General features: G+C 35.5%; 1 protein-coding gene across 1 annotated transcript in view; it reads right to left on the bottom strand.

Annotated features, from left to right (window-relative positions):
* NUP155 (nucleoporin 155) overlaps positions 1-23,828 on the bottom strand; it is a 30,707-nt gene that overhangs the window by 3,708 nt on the left and 3,171 nt on the right. The window contains exons 5-32 of the mRNA XM_080572867.1: positions 23,481-23,573; positions 22,424-22,590; positions 22,178-22,283; positions 21,844-21,917; positions 21,444-21,535; positions 21,213-21,310; positions 20,060-20,212; positions 19,469-19,569; positions 18,131-18,301; positions 17,008-17,118; positions 15,992-16,086; positions 14,370-14,458; positions 12,110-12,172; positions 11,849-11,999; positions 10,936-11,002; positions 9,946-10,064; positions 9,641-9,744; positions 8,454-8,587; positions 6,002-6,193; positions 5,477-5,615; positions 4,659-4,794; positions 4,083-4,236; positions 3,694-3,798; positions 3,404-3,558; positions 2,806-2,935; positions 2,451-2,564; positions 1,839-1,959; positions 955-1,065 (exon numbers count right to left, since the gene is read on the bottom strand). Of these exons, the coding sequence (XP_080428993.1) occupies positions 955-1,065; positions 1,839-1,959; positions 2,451-2,564; positions 2,806-2,935; positions 3,404-3,558; positions 3,694-3,798; positions 4,083-4,236; positions 4,659-4,794; positions 5,477-5,615; positions 6,002-6,193; positions 8,454-8,587; positions 9,641-9,744; positions 9,946-10,064; positions 10,936-11,002; positions 11,849-11,999; positions 12,110-12,172; positions 14,370-14,458; positions 15,992-16,086; positions 17,008-17,118; positions 18,131-18,301; positions 19,469-19,569; positions 20,060-20,212; positions 21,213-21,310; positions 21,444-21,535; positions 21,844-21,917; positions 22,178-22,283; positions 22,424-22,590; positions 23,481-23,573 (3,345 nt within the window). The remainder of the gene's footprint in view (positions 1-954; positions 1,066-1,838; positions 1,960-2,450; positions 2,565-2,805; positions 2,936-3,403; positions 3,559-3,693; positions 3,799-4,082; positions 4,237-4,658; positions 4,795-5,476; positions 5,616-6,001; positions 6,194-8,453; positions 8,588-9,640; positions 9,745-9,945; positions 10,065-10,935; positions 11,003-11,848; positions 12,000-12,109; positions 12,173-14,369; positions 14,459-15,991; positions 16,087-17,007; positions 17,119-18,130; positions 18,302-19,468; positions 19,570-20,059; positions 20,213-21,212; positions 21,311-21,443; positions 21,536-21,843; positions 21,918-22,177; positions 22,284-22,423; positions 22,591-23,480; positions 23,574-23,828) is intronic.

The following is a 23,828-nucleotide window of genomic DNA, read 5'->3' on the forward strand; positions in this document are numbered from 1 at the left end:
TTTTGTTTCAGCACAAAACATAGTATCATTTCATTTGCTAGACTAACTAGCTTTACCTTCAACACTACAGCATCTTTATCATGGTTAAGTGTCAGTAACAATATTTTAGTATTATTACAGTACCAATGTTATTTTAGAAAACATTTTCCAGATTTTTACATAATACCACGTTGTCAGAATGTTTGAGCACCTCCAAAACAGAAAGAAGGTCCAAAAGGATACAGAGATCTACTGAATTCTGTTTTTGAATGTGCCCCTGCAGGCAGCAGTGGATGCTTCAATAGACAACAGATAAATGTGTTTGCCTATAATCTTATTACATGCGTAAAACTGTATTTTTACTTTGTACTTCAATACAAACTTAACTACTTTGTGATTTGCACAGCTATCCAAAAGCAACTGTTGCTGCCTTCTAGGCTTCATTTACTTTCCGTTCAAGATTGATCTGTATATTCTGGCTAAATCCCTAGGTAAATTCTAGGAATTGCATCTGTAAAAGCCATAATGATTTTGTAAACACACAATTATAATACATTTACAAGATTTGAGGCAATTATGAATTCTATTTCTGCTTCTATTTCTGCTTCTGCTTTCCTCTCCTAAGTTCCTTGTCAAAGTCAGTGAGCAAGTTACAAGAACAATGCTTTTGTTACTAATTCCTTGGACAAAAAGGAAAAGCACCTCCCAGGTACCACCAGATCAACTCCATTACTACTGGTGGTTGAAGTAATACGTTGGTCCAGTTATAGTGAAAAATTTCACAAGAAACTACAGCAATTATGTAGTATCACAAGCATTGGAGGAGATAAAATTATCAATTTTCTTTCCTTTTATAAGATTTTTAAAGAGACAGACATTTCTTAGGTTAGAACCTTTTTAAAGATGCTGGAAAGAAATGCGAGACGCATTCAAGTAATGCAAGTATTTATTCACTATGCAGGCTAAACCACTTGCCTAAAGGAAAGTAACGAGGTGTGCCAGCATATATTTTTCCAAGCAATACCATCTTTAGACTAAGCGCTTGCATTCTGTCAGCAGGGCTCAGAGACACACTATCACTCAACTCTGAAAGAGAAAAGAAATCATTTCAAATAGAATTTCAGAAAAAAAAGTTCCAAATTTACACACAACTACACTGAGATAAATTTACTACTAACACCTTAAAAATCGTATGCTATATATGTCAGCACATAGTCAACAGATCAAAGTGAAAATTCAGCCCTTTCTGGTAAGCATGCACGTATATTCACAGATTTTTGCTTCCTTGAAGTTCCATGCAAGTAAATCTACTAAAAAGAAAAATATACAAAAAAACACAGTAAAATACCATCACCAAAAACTAACCAAAACCCAAACTACAACTAAATGTTTTCTCTCAAATCACTGCCAATGTTTGCACACTGGCAATCTTGAGCACAAAACAGAAGAAAAAAAACAGGAGGAGAGTGAATTACAAACTCATGATAAAGGTTGAGACAGATTATCACAACTGAGTGGCTAGACTTGTTGAGATGTGCCCAGTACTCTGCTTCTCTATAAATGGACAAAAATCCTTAAGCTTCTGCTGCTGTCAGTGGTATAAAAGCACTGAACTCCCTTAAGACTCTTTAGTCATTGTCAGGATAGACTTTCTCCTTTAGGCAAACAAACCAAAGGTACAAACATTAATGAATTGCTCATCAATTACATCTATCAAATATGTTACAGAATATTCCAGAAAAAATGCACTACACCTGAACCATGTTATCAGTAGCAACACATAATCAGTCTTAAAAGCTTTAATTATAATGTTTTCCTATACTTCTAGTTTGAACCAATCTTAGTCCATTTAAACCTACCTTTCTCAATGATTTCTTGCCAGAGAGTTTGCACCAAGATAGGATCAGAATGACCTGCACAGTGTATAATTGCAAGCTTACACTCTGAAAGCTTGAAAGGGTCAGCAAATTCTCCATATAGCTGAAAGAAAAATGACCAGGTTTGGCATTTCAAATAGAATGAAGAATAAATTTTTAAAATCAATTTTTCTTTACTTTACACGGTAGATATCAGACTATAAATGGTGCACCACAGACAGGTGTTGTCAAATACTACATGAAAACGATTTTTATTTAATATATCTAGTTTAACTTCTTAAATATAATTCCCATTTTTTATATGAAGCCGTAATTAATGCTGATGATTTTCTAATGTGACACTCCAATAAATAAAGAAATCTAAGAAGCTTAAGAAAGAATATCAACACATGGAAGAAATCAAAGTACTGAAGCCTGAAGAAATATCAAAGCACAGAAAAAGACAGTCTAGGCTGTCATAAATACTCTGAGACCAGGAATGCTAAACAGTCTATCAGTTTTTATACTCAACGTAAGATCATTCTTTGCACTGCATGCCCCCTTAATCCCAAAATGTAATGAATTGACATTTAATACAGAGAAATTTGTAACCACCTTGGTTATATCCATCAGCTCAGCATCAAGCTGGGAGACAGCATCTTGCACTGAAGAATGATGGGAATATTGCCGTTGTAATGTTTCTTGTATTTGAAGCTGAATCCTCGCAACCTTGGGTAAAAACAATTTCAAGCTTGGATTAATTTAATCAAATCTTACGAATACACCCAGTATTAACATTACCTTATTTAAATGTAGATACGTTACTGCCTTACATCCCAGAGTATCAACCGCATAACTTAAAAATACTGAAAATTTTCTACAGATTTGGTAATAAAAATGCCATGTGCAATGTGTGGACCAAGTGCTGTAATACAGACACAATGTATCTTAAATAAGTAGTTTTTCTTACTTCCATTTTTTCTTCAAGTTCATGTAGGAATTCACCATCTGCGGCTATAGAAGATACGGTAGTAGAACTTTTGGCACTCAAAATAGCACGTGCGATGTATTCAAGACGCTGCTGTAGAGAAATTTCTGTGCTGCAAAACAAATATTTACTGTGCAAAATAGGTATCAAGTATAATTATATCAGAGTTAGTCATACTCTAACTAGACCCTGGAAAAGTTAGCGAGTGTCTTCTCCTGGATTTTACTAAGACATGCAAAACATTATACCCAAACCATGTAACCCCCTTTTTGTGCATGCACAGTTACAGTGCGATTCTCAATCAGCTGCTCTACAGTTACACAAATGCATTATAAATGCATTATAAAGTTCTGCATCAGAAATAACCACTTCATACACTATACTTACAACAGGAATTACATTGCAAGCTAATGCATAATACATAAAATACACATTTCATTTTTTTCAATGCCCCAGATTGAAAACTAACATATTCCATTCATTCACTTTTTTTTTTTTTCCAGCAAATGCCTTGGGCATTGGCCTTTTCTTAAAATATCTATACATCAAGATTTTTGTTTAAGTCACATATAATCCATACCTATGTAGGTCAGCCAATTTAGCCAAGACTCGGGCTGCGTTACTGAAATTCCTGTTCTTTTCAAAGTATCTCCACAGTAAATCCATATAACGGACTTTGTTTTGGTCAATCTTGGTCATCCGCACAAGGTAGGGTTCCAAAAAGGGGGCAGTCACCTGCAAAGGTCATAAAGACAACAATTATATGCTTGCTCTCTCCTCTCTTTTAAAGCATCAGCATTATTACAATTAACTCTTCTAGTCCAGTGGAACCCTCCAAAAAATTATTTCCTTGAATACAGATGAGCTCACCTGTAATAGTTTGTCAGCCAAATCAACTTGTATCAACCAGTTGTAAAGTGCAATACTAAAGAGTTCATCCGTTGAACGTTGAGCTAGCTTTAGCATTTGTTCAAACTAAGGGGAAAGAAAGACCAAAACTGTTATTCCAGAAGAGGTTACATTACATCAAGTACTGAATATGTACATGTCAATCTTTAGTTATTTAGTTTCCTGTGGTATATCATCATTTTTTTTAACATTCCACACAGAAGCCAATTCATGACAAACCTTAACTTTTATCTGTTATGCTAATCTATTCCAAATGTCCTTTTTTATTTATTATTTTTTTTACTTTCTACACCACTTCTAATCACACTTTTCTGAGTGTAGTCACTATTTTTTTTTTTCAGTTTTCTTACATGGTGTCCTGCTTCTTCATTGCTTAGCATGTTGGGGTCAGATGACAGCACTGGAGGACCTGGCTTTTTGGGTACGCTGGGAGACTGGGGAGCAGCTTTGCTTTGATTCACTAACTCCTGAAGGGTGTCAGTGATACACTTGTAGCTGTTAAGTCTGTAAATAGAGCAAAACAAAAAAGCCTAACAATTTTCATTGTAACTATCTATGAAGTTCTACTTCTTTTTTATTTTATACCTTAGTAGGCATAATTACTAAAATTAAAAAAGGTCAGGTAGTATTATCAGCTAGTTCGTGCAATCTAGTTTATTCACAGTTATCTTTCTAACAAATAATTCTGTAATGTTCAGATCACAATATTTTCTGTGTATTTCAGTTTACCCTCTGTTCCAAATTAAGTTGGTGTCATATTAATTATATTCTAGGAAAGTACGTTGGGCAAAACCCTCTACATTGTGTCTGTTATTCTAAAATGCTTGCTTGTCATTACCCTCCACACCTTCCCCAAAAGGCTACTTTTCCAGTCACTTGAAATCAAGTACCCCATATAAAGCTAACAACATATCATGAAAACTTGCCTCTCTTGAAAAGCTTGGAGTCCAACAACATCCTCTTCTGGTTCTCCATTTTTATAGAAATGAAGGCCAAGACCTTGGGGATCTTTCTTCTCAGCAGCAGTAAGAGACAGTTCTACTACTCCCTCATAGAAACGCACTATAAATAAATAAAAATTAAAAACAAACAAACAAAACCCACAAATAACATCATTCGATATTGTATTAAATTTATGACAAATTTTAAGTGACAACAAACACTACTCATTTTATCAAGCAAGAAAAAATAAACCCTACTCACTCTGGTCTGTATCTTATAAAGTTTTATGCCTATTCCTTTGGGATTATATCTAAGTTTGAAATTACATATTTGTACAACAAAGGCTGAAATCTTGACTGTTAAGACAGTTATATCTCCTTTAAATTATGTACTAGCTTCTGCTACACAAGATATGATTCAGAACCATCTTTCAAAGAGCTCATATTGTATAAAGACTCACCCCACAAAATACTATCATTTACCCTCTGCTTATATTCAGTCCAACAACTTTGCTAGAAACATTTTACTACATGCATGGAAAAAATTGAAAGTGGAACAGAGGAAGTGGATAGGAATACTTTTATACAGAAGTGTTTATTTTTGTTTGCTGGTGAAATCTAGAAAGGCTTTAAACAAGAACAGGTTGATATATGTTATTTGTGAGAGTTATTAAGAAACTGTTTATGGTAAAACATCACTGTAAGATCAGTTAGAAGTCAGAAAACAAAACAAAACAAGAGAATGTCATGAAATGATATAACAGAAACTGCTTAGCAGAAAAAGATCAGTGATTGCCTCTTACCTTGCCTATATTGCGCACAAACATTAGCAAGGTCTACTTGATTGCTAATCTTTTGGTACTCTTTCAGTGACTCTCTTAGCATCTTCTCTTTTTCCAGTTTGTTTTGAGCCTGTCGAGATCGCTGAAGCAGTTCATTTGCCTACAGATAAATGGTGGGAAAATGAAAATTATTCACATCGAGTGAGTTAACAGGTTATTATGCCAAGCTTCACAGCTGAAACAATAGAAAAATCGTCTCAAAAAAACCTCATTTTGTCAGCTGATAATAGCCATAATGCCTCAACCCATATTCAGGACCTTGTACTTAGACATGTTGACCTTCATAAGGTTTGCAGGGGCTCATTTCTCAAGACTATCAAGGTCCCTCTGGATGGCACACTTTCCCTTCAGCATGTTGACCACATCACTTAGCTTGGTGTTGTCAGCAAACATGCTGAGGGTGCACTTGATCCCATGCTGCATTTACATTCTAATACACTCTCTAATGCTGTGTTTTGGTGCTATAAAATCTGGAAGTGAACTTACCTTGGAACAGACAGCATCATCAGTGCTATAGAGAAGAGGACAGATATCTTGCAAATGGGCACTGATACCATCCACAGCAGCATTATCTCTGATATAACAGTTTATAAGAGAAGCAATGAGTGCTCCAGTCAACTCTCTGTCTCTAATTACCAAGTCTTTGAAAGCAGTAATCTTTAGATGTTCTTGAAGTTCCTAAAAACAGACAGAATTTCATTAGCTCAAAGATTTTACTGAAAGTAAAAATCATAGAATCATTCAGGTTGGAAAAGATCTCTAAGATCATCTAGTCCAACCTTTAGCCTAGTACTGAGAAGTCCACCACTAGATCAAGCTACTAAGTTCTACATATACACATTTCCTGATGACCTCCAGGGATGGTGACTCAACCACTTCCTAGGCAGCCTATTCCAATGCCCCACAACTCTTTTAGTAAAGAAATTTCTCTTACTATCCAAACTTAATCTCCCCTGGCACCACTTGTGGCCATTTCCCCTCATCTTTTCACTTGGTGCTTGGGAGAAGAGCCTGAGCCCCACCTCACTACAACCTCCTTTAAGGTAATTGTAAAGTACAGTAAGGTCTCTCCTGAGCCTTCTTTTCTCAAAGCTAAAAAACCCCAGCTCACTCAGCCACTCCTCATAAAACTTGTTCTTAAGCTTTCTCTTCACCAGCTTTGTTGCCCTTCTTTGGGCACAATGTTTTGGACACAAAATGTTACACCAAAGTTATCTGGTTCCAGAAAATAAACACATGCAAAGCTCCAAGGACTAAACTATAGACAGCACAGAAATACATCTTATATAGCAAAATGGGAAGTATTAGAGAGGAAAGCACGATCAGTGAAAAGTACTAGATTCTCAAGTGCCAAAGGACACTGAGAACTCTATACATCTTCCTGTTACCTACACTGTGTGTCACTTCTCTGTGAGAAAGGAATAAGCAGTTTTTCCTGTACTTCACAGGGCACTGTCAGAATGCACATGCTATAAAATGAGTACATGACGGTTTTTAATAACGGGAACCATCTGAGTACGGTCATAGATGAAAACAACAACAGATGTAGAATGAGAAGGAAGTTTTAAAAAAGTTTATAATGTTTTTTAGAAGTTTATAATGCTTTATAAAAAACATCTTTCTGCTTTTTTATATTAAGTTACACAGAAAGTTGTTCATCTTTCTGAAATTATTAGGAACATTTGCTCATATACAGCTAGCTGCCAGTAGTGTCTATTGATGACCACTGGATTAAAATAAAATACTATTACAAAAACTCTAAAACTATTGTAGGGAGAGAAAAAGGTTTTACTTGTTAAACGATTAGTTAACTCCTTGTTCATCACAAGGGAAAAGCTGCCTGTGAGAAATCATGTTAACTCCCAAGATGACAATGTGAAAAGCTTCAACATTTGGGCATTTATAAAACTTAAAAATTGTTCTTTTTAGTGATAAAGAAAACAACTTTTAAAATAATAAATTCTTCTGTGAAGTGCTAGAATAGAATGCTGAATTTTCATATAATTAACAGATGCAAATCCAAGATTAGCAGAGGGTACAGAGTAGTAGCACCCATAGTTCTGCAAGTTTCCTTCCTTACAAACAAGGAGAGACTGAAAGAACTTGTTTAGCCTGGAGAAGAGAAGGCTTGGGATGGGAGGAGGGGGAAATCTTCCTAATATTTGTAAATAATTGGTAGAAGGGTGTAAATAAGACAGAGCCAGATTTTTCTCAGTGGTACCCAGTAACAAGACAACATAAAATGGACAGAAGTTAAAACACAGGAAATAACTCCTTGATATATTATTCTTCTTCTTGTTATTATTATTGTTATTTTACTGTAAGGGTGTCTGAACACTGGAACAGGTTGTCAAGAGAGGTTGTGGAGTTTCTGTCCTTGGAGATGTCTAGTCAAGACCTGACTAGACATGGGCAATTTGCTTTAGAGTTGACTCTACTTTGAGCAGCAGGAGGCAGACTAGATGATCTCCAGGTGATCCTTCCAACGTCAGCTGTTCTGTGACACATTCTAGACCTCTGCACTCTTAAGTGCAGGGTCTGAAGTCTCTACAACACTATTGCTTTCCACCATAAAAAACCCTCTAATAACAGTAAAGCAAACAATTTCCTCTAGGCTGGGCAACATTAGTCTACTCCTTTCAGTACACATCTTGCAGAATGTGCTCAAAGTTTCAGCATACCAATTTTTAAAACACACTTAATAAAAAATGTTAGTGACACATCCAGTTAGCTAAAATTGGGTGATGAGATCAATACTATTGGAAGTCTCTTAAAAATAAACACTTGCATCCTGAATAAAAATCTATATCCAGTTTAAAATTCATAATCTGCCCCACAGTAAGTTAAAGTAATACCCCTTTAGGAGTATTTACATAGCAAAAAGAAATTCAGGCTTATTAAATATGTAAGAATTAAAGTCAGGTAATTCAGATCATACCTTCTGAAGCTCACCCACAACAACATTAAATTGGTGCTCACACAGCAATTTCCATAAAGCTAGTGCCTGACAGGTTTTGCGAACAAGCTGCTGGATGCCTTGAAGTGAAGTTTTCTCAGTTAACTGTGCCTCAGCTGAAAAAGCAAGAGAACGTCAACAAGTAACTATGTTTTACATGTTTTGAATTAGTATGTCGATTTTTGAGGTTTTACAAAAACAGTCTCTTAAATTTCCAATGTTTCTTCTCCTCCATTCTTGATTAATGCTTTTTAGCTTTTTGGAGGAAAGTTCCTTGTTAACATTTCCCCCAAACAAATACCATCTGTTCACGTTTATTGCAAACTAGGAGGAGTCTTTTCTGAAAAGTATGGCTTCATGTGACTGCAATGGATTTCCATAATCAGTATCAAGTTTTACCTTGATTATTCATAAATATTTCTTATATATGTATTATAATGAATATAAAATAAATAAAAACAAAAACATACATATTCTATTCTTATTGATTACCTGCATTTGCTTTTAAAAAGAACTATTATAATTACATCTTTGGTTAACACCGTACACTGTCTTTAAAGCTCAGGTCTGAATGAAATGACTACACTGAAAACTAGCAAGATGTATTATATTCACTGAAAGAATATAATGGGCATACTTATTACATGGGTTGAACATAATTGCAACAATTTTTGTCTTTACTTTTCATTGAATCATAGAATGGTTTGGTTTGGAAGGGACCTTTAAGAACAACTCCTAGCTCCAACCCCCCTGCCACAGGCAGGGACACCTCCCACCAGACCAGGCTGCCCAAAGCCCCATCAGCCTGGCCTTGAGCACTTCCAAGGACGGGGCATCCACAGCTTCTGTGGGCAGCCTGTGCCTGTGCTTCACTTCCTTCAAAGGAAAGAATTTCTTCCTAATGTCTAATCTAAATCTGCCCGCTTTTAGTTTAAAGCCATTCTCCCTTGCCCTATCACTCCACTCCCTGATAAAGAGTCCCTCCCCAGCTTTCCTGTAGGCCCCCTTTAGGTACTGGAAGTCTGCAATGGGGTACCTCCAGAGCCTTCTCTTCTCCAGGCTGAACAACCCCAACTCCCTCAGCCTGTCTTCATAGGAAGGGTTCTACAGCCCTTCAACATCCAGATGCACAATTCCCTTATGCTTCTAATTTAAAAGTAATTGCATACCGTGATATTTCCTCTGGAGTTCTTGTTGCACTTGCTGAGAGCTTCCACCATCAGGCCTCATGAAACCCAGGAGCCTCTGTTGGAGATTAGCTGGTGTGCTGAAACTGCAATTCCAAAACAGAGAGATAGTAATTTGATGACAAATACTGAATATTTTAAAGAGATGAAATCCAACACATTGTTTTTAGCATCTGAATAGTTGAAGCTGAAGACCATATAGACTTCAACTCAACAAACAGATGTGCATGGATTAATTTTCAAGAGCTGGACATTAAATACGACTAGCATAACACACAGAATAATACCTTGGGTTTCCAAGAGCTCCTACTGTAGCAAACTGAGAATTTCTATCCAGAAATTCTTGTAAACCTTTGAGTTCTTGTAGTACACATTCCAGCACATGGGATGGAACACTGCTTTCTACCTGCAACAGACAGCAATTTTCATTACAGAAGGCTTAGACATTCCAAAACATTTCTCCAAAAGTTTACAATTTTAAGCTAAAGCCACTAAAAAGACAAATACAAAGAGGGTGCAACAAATAAGCTGCACAATAGTAATGCTATCACTATAACACCATATCAGTTATACCACACTTCTTAGGGAGGGGTGGAAAGTGTGAAAAGGACGTAGTCCTCCTAAGACATACAATATTAGACACTACTTTCTTTGACTCTCTGATAGACAAATCAGCTGTGTTTTACCATTTCCAACTCTGAATCACAATGACTGAGCATCACTAAGACAAACTGTAACTGCCAGGGTGTTCCTGAGTCTCCCAGTTGCCTTGTAACTGGAGGAGGAAGGTTTATGTAACAGTTACTTTTGCATTGCTGAAGTTACTCAGTTCAGGATTATATTAACATTCGAAGTCAGAAAACATTTTGTTGTTTTGACCATGAACAAAAAGTGAAATGCAAAGGTATTAGTGAGGAAGATGCTGGAAAACTGTCTTATGTACTTATATAACTGCAATGTTTATTCTAATCCACCAAATCATTTCATTTTTAGGCTTTGTCTGGATGGGGTATGCAGAAATAAAGGAAGTGAAATCACTAAACACAGAAGAAACTGGCCATTGACAATTGATAACAGGTAACATTCAAAATAGTAACTTAAAAAGATTTTAACTTACAACTAATTCATAGCTAAGCACTTAAATATAATAAAAAAACACATTACAATGAGAATTATGTTTTTTTTTCCTGGTAAGTTTTTAATTGGGAATAAATGTATAAAGGGCTTCAGAGATATTCTGAAAGGAACTTTTAAAAATACAACAAACTTTTACATACTGCAACAACTTCTCGATTGCCACTTTTGAAAACTCGCTCCACCACTATACTGCCATCCCAAATATTTCTGCAATATAAACCAGAATTGTGTTAAAAGCCACAAGTATCACAAGTTTGCACATTTTCTACATAGAATTTCTTAAAGAAATAGGAATGTTTTTGATTCAAGGTCTAACAAAGATCTGGATGAAAATTAAACATTGAAAAAAAAATTAAATAAATAAAAAAACAGCAACCCACGATGGCATTGTATGTTTCTGCATAGCACATGTATAGACAATTAAAAAAATTCAAATTTTAAATCTTAAATCTAATGAGGGTTTATGCTCTCAAAAAATTTATAGATGGGTCAATATTATTCTCTGGAAATATAATGTAGGCAAACGAGTGCCAAAAAACAAATAACAAATGTCATAACAAATCTTTCCCACCCAGCAAAGGGGGAAAACCAACATAAGAAGAGCTCTGTTCTTGGTTGGAGAGTTTAGAAACACATGACCCAACATCCACATAACAGAATCTTCTTTAGTCTGGCTTTGTCATTCTGATTTTTACACTGTTTTTAAAGCTTCCTAACAGAAAAGACTTCAAGCTAGGATTCTGATCCTGCAAGTCCTGCATTTCTGCAGGACTCATAGGACTAAAAAATAAAACGGAAGTTCTCAGAGTTGTGCATATTGCAAGGTCAACGTCTAAGCAACTTTCCTGTCCTAACCATTCACTGAATGTAGAACTATTAATAGAGCTGTAAAGAGAATCTGCTATATCAACAGCTGCTTAGAAATCTCAAAATAAATGTACTTTATTAGTCTTATCTTTACATGCTATTACGAGAGAATCCATCACCTACAAGTGTTACAGGACAGAAAAATTATGAAATGAATTGTGTGACGGTTTTACATGAACACCTCACCCTATAATCCGAGCAAAGTATATGCAGATGCCATTGTGTCTTCCAGAAAATACTATCTCCGGACCCATCATACCGCTAATAGATGTACCAGGGTGAGACATGGAATTCCCAGAAGGAAACATGGGGGTTGACATACCAGGAGACTGTAAAGCTAGGATAAAGGTAGGCAAATATTACTCCATTTATTTTGGATGAAAATAAAGAAGAAAAAGCCTACTTGAAAAAAATCCTCCATTCCTCCAGCAGAGAAAGAGTAGTTACCTTGCCCATGTGTTGTCAAAAAGCTAGGATTAGGATATGGAGTATCAACAGTCAGCTGGGAAACTAAAAAGGAAGAGAAGAAAAAGTTTTTTTTTTTTTTTTTTTTTTTTAAATACAATCCACAGAAACCCTACGCAAAAGCAGCAAAGTTGTCAAACCATGTACTTTAAAGTTAGAAAACACAGCCTTTACAGATTCAAACAGCTTTTAATTACAGGTAAATAAAAAATTGCATTAATTTCTGTTGGACACAACACTCTGTAAGTTAACCAAACAGATATGATTCTTTCAACAACAGTTATTAAGCATTTTTGCTTTCAGCATTCATGTATGATTTGTTTCACACCATCAGCTCTCTGCACTGATTATCCACATGCATTTTCTTGTTGCTCATCTTCTGACTGCTCCTGTTCCTGATATAGGCACCTACTCTCAAAGCATTCACTTTGAGTCATTTAGATCATTTCAAAGAATACCAGTTTTAACTTTGAAACGCTAAACTGGAAGAAGCTATTTTTACTTTTACACCTTACGTGTTGCTGCTGGACACACACTACAGCAACACTGCTTGGGACACTCAGTTTGACATGTCCTGAGTCTGTTTTTCCCCAAGTGAACATGGACTCATATTCAGTTGAGGATTTTCAACTCTTCTGCAAATTAATACTTGACCTAAAACTACAAAGTATGATGAGCACATGTGGTCGCCTATGAAAATGTCCATGTGCCAGCAGCATGTAAGATGATACAACATGGAAAGGTCAACAAAACTCTCACCCTGAAAAACTGGTTTGTATCAAAGAATCAGTCCTTCTTGCCTTATTCACTACAGTTCTCTCAACTTTGCAACATACTACAGTGCAAAAGATAAAGTCTTTCACTGACCAATCCAAGTTCTGAAAGCAAATTCTCCTGTGTGCCAAAGCAAAGCATGATCTTGCAAGAAAAGTAGCATGCAAATATCTGACTAGACTTTCAACAGGGAGAACACAAGGGGCCTGGACTTGTAACACTAACATTATCTTAATGTAGTTTCACATGCAAAGTTTCAAGGTGTTTTCAAAATATTCTGTCAGCACTGTTCTGACCCACCGCATGGGTTATCCACAATATCAGAATATAAATTTCACATGACAGTTCTCTACCCTGTGAACAAATAGAGTGAGCAGTGGCAGAAGAATGGTGCTGTCTTCCACATGGACCTGTCGCTGAAGCAAAATAAAAAAACACACTTTGACACTACATTTCAAAAGGGTATATACGACTGCCAGTTATTAAAAAACAAAAACAAAAACAAACAAACATTTAGACTTGGGAAAAATGCATTTACTTCCCGTAAGAGTAAATTTCAGTGATTAAAGAGCTTTCTAGCATTTCCCCCACACCCTTCTTTCGCTCTTATTCTGATCCTAGCACCTGTCCTCTCCGTACCTGCTGTCTTCTTTAAGTCCTATTTAATTTTACATTCTTATGCCTTGCCTCTCCTCCTGCCTACATTGCAATTATTCCACACTATCAAAGCTTGGAAAGTGATGTAATTGATGTGCTATAGATAGCCACTGTTCTTAGCATGTCAATCACAGTTAAGAATTCTGAAAGAGAATCAACTAAAACTTTATCTAAAACATTTTAGTGTGCACATTTCTCTGATATGTTTGAATTTGGATGTAGGTCAAAACCAGTACTAAAATTGAATTTCTTTGCATTCCAGGCAATCAAGTTTTTTCCCAAATCTGGTATGTAAAATTCAGTGCCATGCGTCAAATATGCTTAAAGGATCTTGGAAATTAACTAAGTAATCCCTGATAAAATAAATAAATAAATTCACTAGTTTAATCAGAGTTCCAAATATATCATTAATTGCTTTTAAAAAAACCACAACTCCTATGATCTGGAATTCAACGAGTTAACATGTCAGCAGGTAACTTCCTTAAGCAATTGTAGAAGACTGGACAAAATCTAAGTGGATACAGATAATATGGAAGGGACTCCAATACATATGATGTTCAAGGAAGACTAGGTACTATTCTCATTTTTATGTGGCACTGATGACCTGAGCAGAAACCAAGCGCTGAAGCTTGAGCTTTTACAGGGAGAAATCACACAAATGACTAATTTGTTATGACACTGCAAGGTACTCTGATACAGCCACGTAATAAGCAAGTAATCTTGAACACAGGAACTTGTAAGAAGACAAAATGCAAGATATTTAAAAGAAAAAACAAAACTCGTCCAAAACCATGAAATGGTTGCTACTCACCAGCAGAAATGGGAGAACCTAAAATAGGTCCAACGTTGCTTGGAGTAGGCAGAGCTGATGGAAATCTCATTTGTGCCTCTCCACCATACCTAAAGTTTATATGCAAAGAAAAAGATTCCTCACACTTCATACATACTCTATTTACTTTTTGTATCTTGGAAAATTAGCTGCAATTTTGGGATTCTTTTAAAATGAAGAACAAAATATCAGCACAACTTTTCAGAAATATCTGTGACTGTGAGATACTCATTTTGGCACATAAAAACACTGCAAAGTTAAATGAACAACAAAGTCATATTCTTCATGGATGTTCTATGGCGATATGATCAGAGGTTAAAGATGAATTTACCACTCCTCAAAACAGGCTTATGCTTTAGTATCTTTTTAAAGTTTGCCTATACATGAACATTGGAAGAAAACAGTTGAGATGGCCCAAGCTCATCTTTCTATGGTCCAAAAGTAATTTCTGTCCACCTCGCTCCTACAGTGCTACACGAGCCCTAAAAGGCTACAAACCATTTTCCCTCAAGCAACTATTCATGACACCTCCTTAAATGACAGGGAAACCTCACTCAATAGCCCTAGCCTTTTTTCAGCACCTGAAACTTTGTGCTATGGCAAAGCAACTGAAGTATCAACTTGCCAACACATCTTCAAAGCCACAAGAACTAATTCTACAACAATACTATCCCAATTCTTGGACACTTCATGTATGTTTCCTGGGATATAATATACTTTAAGAAGTGATCAAATAGCCTCTCCAGTTCTATACTGAAAGAAATACAGCTACACAAGTCATACATATCATTAGAACTCACAAAGAACAAAAATACCTAGCTGCTAGTGGGAGAACATTTACCACAAGACAATCAGCTCTATAACATCTAATCTTCAACTAGACTGATAAAACAGTTCAAGAAGTTACTGGAAATAACCTAGACATAAGAATTCATAAGTTTACTACCTAGTAAGTGCCAGGATGCATAAGAAACACTATATTAGAAATAATTTACCTTATCATCTTCTATTTCAAAGTTACAAACTACTTTCTCAGTACAGTATAATCATGCTACCACCTATTTGATCTGCTAAGATTGCCTATTGATTCTGCAGTCATCAAGTAAATTACCTTTTAGGTTATCTGGTAAAATGAACATTAGTTCTCATGTTGTATTTAATCTTAAGCATGTTGTCTTTTATCTCCAATTCAAATGACGGCTTGGGGATTCTAAATTTGTCTGTTCTTTTTCCAACTGAGACGGTGTGATTAAATATATTACTTCTCTTTACACACCCTGCTTCAACGAACCAGGATACTCTGAAGTATAGATAAGTGAACTTCAAGCAGATTAAACTACATTTTGAATAACTTCTGCACATGAAATACATGACTTGAAAGCATCCAGGAGAGGAACTATCCAGAACTGCCAACTACAGGAAGCTTCCTTTGCTGGCAAGACCTAAATAGTGCAGAAGTGTATTCCACCAAGTTTAATAGTCTATGCTCATTTTAAAACAATGCCTACTCAGGGAGCAGGTTAAAGAGACTGTATGATTCTTTAGTGGCTGTAGTGATCCTGAGCATACTGTTCAGAACAACACACACACCAGTTGAAACTTACCTGAAGAATGCTCGCGTAGCCCAGGCAGATACTTCTCTATCACATGCAGCATTAGAACAGGCCAAGATAAGGCAAGTGGCACAGGCCTGATCCTCCTAGAGCATATTATGCTGTCAGTGTGGCAGCTTATATCAAGTTGTTAAGAAATATGAAGATGTTCTATTGATCAATAACTAAACAGGAAATACTTTTTGCATCATTTTATCTAGAAGGCAAGGAAATCAGCTCTTTCCCACCACAGAAATGAAGTGAATTAAATTGAGACATCTCACTGTAGCAGGATAAACTTCTGTTATACACAGCTTTTGCAAGCTCAGTATGGTTACTGGTAGGAAACAATCTCCATGTCTATCACCTAATTATGAGTAACAGTTATGAAATTTCTACAGACACAAATTAAGATTGTTTGAAGAAAAAGATCTATACAAGTAATAATGGATGGCATATCCTAATGGACTGTTAAAATATCACTTAGTATGTCTTAAATCAAAGCACAAGACAATAGATTACTGTGAACATTCATTACAGGTACTATCATTACTAGTCAAATTAAATTCATAATTCACTATAGCTTCCTTCCTGCTTGTTTGTTATTTATCCTAAGCAAAAAGTAGACCAATTCTAGACAGTTGTACTGGCCTTCAAAATGTAAAAACCTCTAATAGTGGTATGGATTCAACTTTTTTTTAAAGAAAACTATCTCCTCTGGTCTTAGCTCAACTCCTTTCTTAAACTAAGAACTGCGTTGTACTCCTGCATACAAGAATTTCAGGAAAAGTGATCTACGCTTCAATTTTTAGATATCATAAAATAAGGAATTATATCTCAGTATACAATCTTGTTTTATGCAGACAATACAGAAGGAAAAGCTAATACTTGAAACAATAAATGAAAAGTTAACTAGAATTTCGTAGTAACAACAAAAAAGACACGTAATACAGAATGCAATTAGATTTCCAGTAATGCCAGTTAAGTATTATAAATCTTGTATTTCATAACAAGTCAAAAATTCTTACCTGATGCAACTTGAAAAATCTTTCAATCTCTTCTCCATCTCCACCTACATTGCTAACAAGAAGATGCCGCAGCTGGTCAACAGGTCTGAGTTTATGAAACATAAAGCTCCCCTAAAAATACCCAGAATAATACAAAGTTAGAATAAAGTCACTTTACTGGTCATACCAACGCCTTTCCCAACAATCTTTAACTTTACTGCTCTCCAAGTTTTCCTCAATTACACTATTGGATCAAAGTGTAACATAAACGGTAGCTAAAGCCTAGCTCCCGTTCAAATGCTGAAAATTCTCTAGCAAGAAGGCAAAAAAAAATAAAATACTGCAATGGCTATATACCTCCCAAAAACAGAGTTTTGCTCCTCTTAACCTAGTATGAAGCACACAACACAAACGTAAAGCCTTTCATTCTCTTTATATGCTTGCTCTATGTATCTCATAAATCTTCAAAATTGCCTGGAAAAAAATTAGGACCAAAAGCGTGGTAAGACTATTTTGCCTGCATCCACACTAATGGGAGAGGGTCTGACTAGCTACCATGAAATAAATGGAAGTGGAGTCTAAAGGTTGCAAAACATTAATGATTTATTAAACATCTTTTAAAATTCCTTATTTGTTAAGAAAGTAAGTACCCTAAAATATTAGAGAATGTAATAAGAAACGGGAAGCTTTATTTTTAAAAAACAAACAAGAACAATTTAAAAAAACTTTTCTGGACTTCGATAACAAAGAAAAATTCTTTGTTCAAATTTCAGTTTCTAACCATATTTACTCAAACCATACTTTCTGGTCAGCCCTTTTCTGTTTCAATTTTATACAACCATGAATTTGAACAAGGTTAAAAGAATGTTTCACATGATCTGTATCTACCAGGGTTCTGTCTCCTCAGGCCAACAGAAGTGATTAATGCACTGTACAAGAGAAGCTGTCTCAATAGCTTTGAGTCAATTTATAATATGTACTGACAGTTTCAGCAATATTCCTCTTTTCCTTTTATGTTCAGAACAAAATCATAAAAATTCATTCAAAATCAATAAACTATGAATAAACATTTACAGATTTGCATCAGTCTTTCACCTTTATACTTATTCTTTTGATTTCCTATATTAAGAGGAGCAATACTCACCTGGGCTGAAAGCAGAACAAACTTCTTAGGTGGCAGCATGTGTTGCTGCACAACAACAGGGGAATCAGTTATTGGAACAATATCTTTATTGAGAGGTGTCACAATCTTCTGAACTTTAAATTCATCAATAGCAGAAAGAGCCCAGGAATGCCCATCAACACGGGTGGTCATCTGAACAACAGATAAACAACTCCAAAGTTTGATAACAGTTACGGATTTTGTACATTGTGGAGATATTTTACTATTTACAATTTAAAATTACACAGGCAAGAAACTATTATTGACACAAGAAATCTCAGAGGAAATGAGCAAGTTCTTGCATCATCTAGCAGACTATCAGCAAATTTGCAGCTATATATTGCTTCTTTTGTGGGATAGGGACAGTGTTTTTTAAGGGTAAAACAACTCGTACAGTGCTTTTAGTGAAGCCACCATATAAACAGAGACAATCTGCTAAACATATCAGAATCAAATACCAAAGTTATTATGAATTTTATTTATTTTTTACGGAAACCAAACATACTCCTACTGATCATAAGGGTTTGGGAGATTTTCACATTAGTAGATTTTCACAATGGTAGAGATTCTACCATTGCCCCATACTCTTCTTGGACATGTTAAAAAGCAGCAGAAGAGCCTAGTCTTGCTTCAGTGCTGAAATACATGTAATGTTCTCTCTGATGTGATGCATAAGGCAACTAAACCAAGCCCCTCTTACAAACTACTGTAACAACTATGGAAAAAAAAAGGAAAAAAGGAGTGAAATAATGAAGAGATTGATCAGAAATTGATCATGCCTGAAAATTAATCAATATGTGACATATCTGTTTAAGTAAAGAATTCCAGTATCCAATTCCAGTATCTCTACCATCTGTATTTTAGACAAACCTCCTTGCCAAATTTTATACTTGTCAATGAACACCACTTTGCACTGGGGATCATGCCTTGTACATAATTGTATGTAGCATGCAGCATGCCACAGACAACAATATGACACAAGTAAGACTTTTTCCAATATGTTAATTCTAAGTCGTCTTAGAGGTCAAAGCAATCGGTTTTCATACATAGCCTGCATGAAGCTATACAGTATGGATGAACTGGAAATTCCTACTAAGATACCAGTTTCCATTTACTGTCTAACATGCCTGCTAAACTTTTTTTTTTTTTTTTAAATTTAAAGCTTATTGATTAGTAGCTTTGTAAGTGTTTCTAAACTTCTCATGTAAGTTTTTCATCAACCTACTAATTTCTTGCAGATAGTATTATTCAAGTATCTGTTCTCCGGAAGAAAAAAAAATCTAAAATCCATCAAAATTACATGAAAGTTTACTTTAGTACCTGTGTTTCCATCATTGGCTTTTGAAAAGGGAAAGAATCATGATTGATACACCACAGGATGTCATTATCCTCATTTTCTGAGGCTGCCATCAGCAGGACCCCTAGCAAGAACAGGGATATTAAGGTTGTGTTAGGTACGATTAATCACGTATCACACCTACTAATATATACCAAAATATACCACTCTAATTCATTAATTCCTTATTTACCAAAAATCAATCTTTAAGTCCAAACCACACAATTTGAACAGCAGATATCTCTTGGTTTTCTGTATCATATGGTTATTAGTAGGCCACTATCAACAACAGCATTTTACCTTTTACTCTGAAAGATACAAACAAATGAGCCTAAAGTACATAGAAAATGCCTCATAAAAATGAGATGTTTAAAGAGAACCTATATTGAAAACCATCTGGAAACTACTTCAAACATAAAATCAATATACTTGACTGAAAGGGTCAGCAACACTGCTGTGTGTCCTCCCATTCCTTCAAATTACCTGATATAAAATAGTGTGATAGTAGCTGTCACACACACAAAAAATAATAAAAAAAACCCTACTGTTCTTCTGAGCTGTGTTCCACTGCTTACCTTTGCTATAAAGAGCTCTGTGAACCTTTGAGGGCTTCTCCACATTAGAAGATGCTGAAAATCCAGGTGGCAAACGGACATGAACCAGTGTTAACATAGAGGGACGAGCTGTTGGGTGCTTAAACTGTGAAGTACTAAAATACAGTCGGACACCTAAACATAAGGGAAAAGAAGGTCAATTACATGCAATCTTACATAACTATGACTAAAGCATTGTTGCTACTACTAATTGACAGCAAGCTAGTTTCAGACTCATAAGAAATTCTTCACAGACACTACTACACTTCTTGCTAAGATACAAGAAGATAAAGGTTATTAATCTAGCTCTGTCACTACTTTCCTGAATACTTCTGTCACACCACTTTCTGCTGGTTTTCTTATAAACTATGGATAATAATTTGTGTGACCAGATTATACTTGCATCAAATGTCAAAGCAATTTGGTTATGTAAAACAACAACATACCAGAATGAAATAAATGTTTCCAAAATTTGTGTTATGTTGTTGTAGTTTAATCTGGCAGGCAGCTAAGCATCACACAACCATTTGCTCACTTTCCCCCTCCCAGCAGGATAGGGGAGACAATCAGGAAAAAAATTAATAAAAAAAGGTAAAACTTATGGATTGAGATTAAGACAGTTTAATAGGATAGAAAAGGAAGAGAAAATGATAATTGTGATGATAAAGGAATACAGAAAACACATGATGCATAATGCAATTGCTCACCACCCACTGCCAAAACCTGGGCAGTGGGTCCCCTGCCCCAGCCACCCCCTCCCCCCCCAATTTTATTGTTCACCATGATGCTATATGGTATGGAATATCCCTTTGGCCAGTTGGGACCAGCTGTCCTGGTTCTGTCCCCTCTCAGCTTCTTATGCTCCCCCAGCCTCTTCACTGGCAGGGCAGTAAGTGAAGCTGAAGAGTACATGACTTGGTGTAAGCACTGCTCAGCAACACCTAAAACTGTCATCATCAGTGTTATTCTCATCCAAAATACAAAACACAGCACCATACCAGCCACTAGGAAGAAAATTGACTAACCCAGCTGAAACCAGAACATACGTAAAAAGGAAAATGTCTGTTAATTTTGTTAAGCTGTGCAGATGTCATTTATCTGTTAAAAAGGGGGGTAAATCACATTTCTTTCTTACCTGCGTGTGTGATTGCCAGCAGCTGACAGTCTATGGATTCAGAATTTTCAATCACTGCTATTTGAACAATAGGTTTAAATACAGAACGATCTATTGTTCTAGAAAACAAAACAAAAAATACTTGTACTCTCAATGCAAAGAAACAAGCAAAAACACTTTCTTCAAAAAATATACCACAACATTATTGACCTTAAATAAAATCTTTTTACTTTATACCTATCATACATTTACCTGGCAATGCTCCCAGCAGCAGAAACTATAGCATTTTGTGAAAGAGAAGTAACCCTGGTCATTCCTTGACCATCTTGACCCAAATCGTAAACCTGCAATTTAATAATACAGCTTAGAGATTTAAAACTGCATTACTTCATACAGCCTCATCTATTATGCAGCAACTCAAACACTACTTTCACACCATCATCATGTTTCTGTATGGCTGAAGGGAAGATCAAAAGGCTACTGTTGCCTCAGAAGAAATTATTTTAGGTCTTGCGTAAACACTTTGTGAAAGAAAGATGAAGCGTAATATCCTGATACAACTATAGAGAGTTTCTAGGTACCCAGGAAAACATAAAATATTTGTATACACATTAGGAACATTGCAAAAAGTCATTAAGAATAAGTAACATACTTGCAGCACTCCTTTTTCTGAACGGGTGTATAAGATATTTCGCGAGTTGTCAATGGCAATTTGAACTACAGGATCTTGGGAGGGGGAAAAGAAAAAGGAGAAGTAGCAAATTAACAATGGAATCGGTGAAAACAAGTTTAAGTCAGAATATCACTAAAATAAACTGCAAGTCAACAAAAACTGCAAGAGCCCCAGAGAACTCTTAGGGAAATGATATAAAAGAGCAAACAATTTCACACAACTATTAGTAAACTAAAAGAAAATTGAGCAAAAAAGTGTAATTATTTCAAATTTACATTAAATTATAGGCTAAGTCTTTAGCATCGGTACTTACCATCCTCTGAGAACGTGAACTGTAGCAATGAAGGAATAAGGAAAGACAGTGTGCTCTTTGAATGATTAATTTTCCTGCACCGCTGGCTAAACCATCCGGCCTCAGCCTATAATTTAAAACAGACACATTGTTGAAAAAAGGCAAATCAAAAACCAAGCCAAACTATTAGTTAAAACAAAAATAAAATCATTAACAGTACAATTATGAAAACAAAAATCTAAATGCCTGTGTGTAACCCATAATTACCTGGTAAGCTACTTCATACAAGCAGCCATCCTTTCCAGCCAAAAAGATACGTCCATTATCAGTGGATGTTATTGCCAAAATGTACGTATTGTCAGTAGGGAGTGAATAGAGAGGGTCCGGTAGCAGCTGCATTCCTCCAGACATACTGTCATTGAGTGACCCAGTACCTTAAATTAACAAATAAATAAAACTTTTCAGTTTTTAAGCTCTAGAAATGTTACAGATTTGTAAACATTATTGGCTTGTGATTAGAAGCATTTCAGAAAACATGAAAAATTACAGGAGATTTTATAGGTAGTAAAAAAGATCTGGAAAAGCTATTTTTGTAAGTGAACTGTAGAGTAATCAATCTTCTGTTTTTTAAAGAAACAAAGCAAATACACTCTATAGATCTCAAAGTATGGAAGTACAATATTTTTGTAATATTCTTTGTACATTTGTCACATTTTCTGTGAGTTGTGTTCTTCTCTAAATCCCAATAATTCTGAAACTAATTTCTGCATTTCTCTTTCACAGCATGATAAAAAGAGAACAAAATGAGAGGATTGTAATCCTCTCTTTTTTTTTTTTAAAAAACAATTCTATACTGTTTCCTCTTGCTATATATGGAATGAAAAACTTGGTATCAGGTTCTTGTTTTCTGGGATTAGAATATAAATGCCAATCAGGTTAACAAACTGCTTTCATCATCTGTTATCTAGATTCATACCCATCTCTTCCTTCCCTCTTGAACATGTGGTTTAATTAACAGGAGTATCTGTTTTCAAAAGTTCTTTTCATGTCAAACAAGTGAATAATATTACTCAACCCTTCTATGGGAGTCCTGGATACAGCAGGTGCACACACTAAGAAAAGGGAACTATTTTACCATGTTTCTAACATGATTTAAAAATTAGCAAGGACATGTTCTTGTTTTTCTTTCTTTCCTTTTTTTTAAATAGCTATTAATGAAATAGCCATTGTGTATTTATATAGCTGTTAATTCACAACTGAGAATACTACCCTAATATGTTCTTTAATTTACCTAAATGGAAGAGAAAAAAAAAGAGAGAACTACCTGCTTGTATATTAGAGCAACTGAGCCCTAAAATCACAATATCCACAGGAGTTGCCAGAATAAGTAAGTGTCGTACATGAGGCTGGAATATACCTAAAGTGCGAAAGAAAATTAGATTTTAGTTTGCAGTCAACTCTCAGACTCACAATGACTGTATCCACTGTATTCATGAGGTTGATATAGCGAATGGTTAGAGGGAACAGTCATATTTAAGACCTAAGAACCTGTGAAACTCTAGAATTACAAAACAGTATCAGTCAGCAGTTCAGTTTCCAGTTCATGAAATAGAAGAATTTAAAAATGACATTTTATTCTTGTTTTCTTTTTCTTTTATTTCTTTTACATTCA

This window comes from Anser brachyrhynchus (genome assembly GCF_964034855.1).
Source record: "Anser brachyrhynchus genome assembly, chromosome: Z".
Classification (NCBI taxonomy): domain Eukaryota; kingdom Metazoa; phylum Chordata; class Aves; order Anseriformes; family Anatidae; genus Anser; species Anser brachyrhynchus.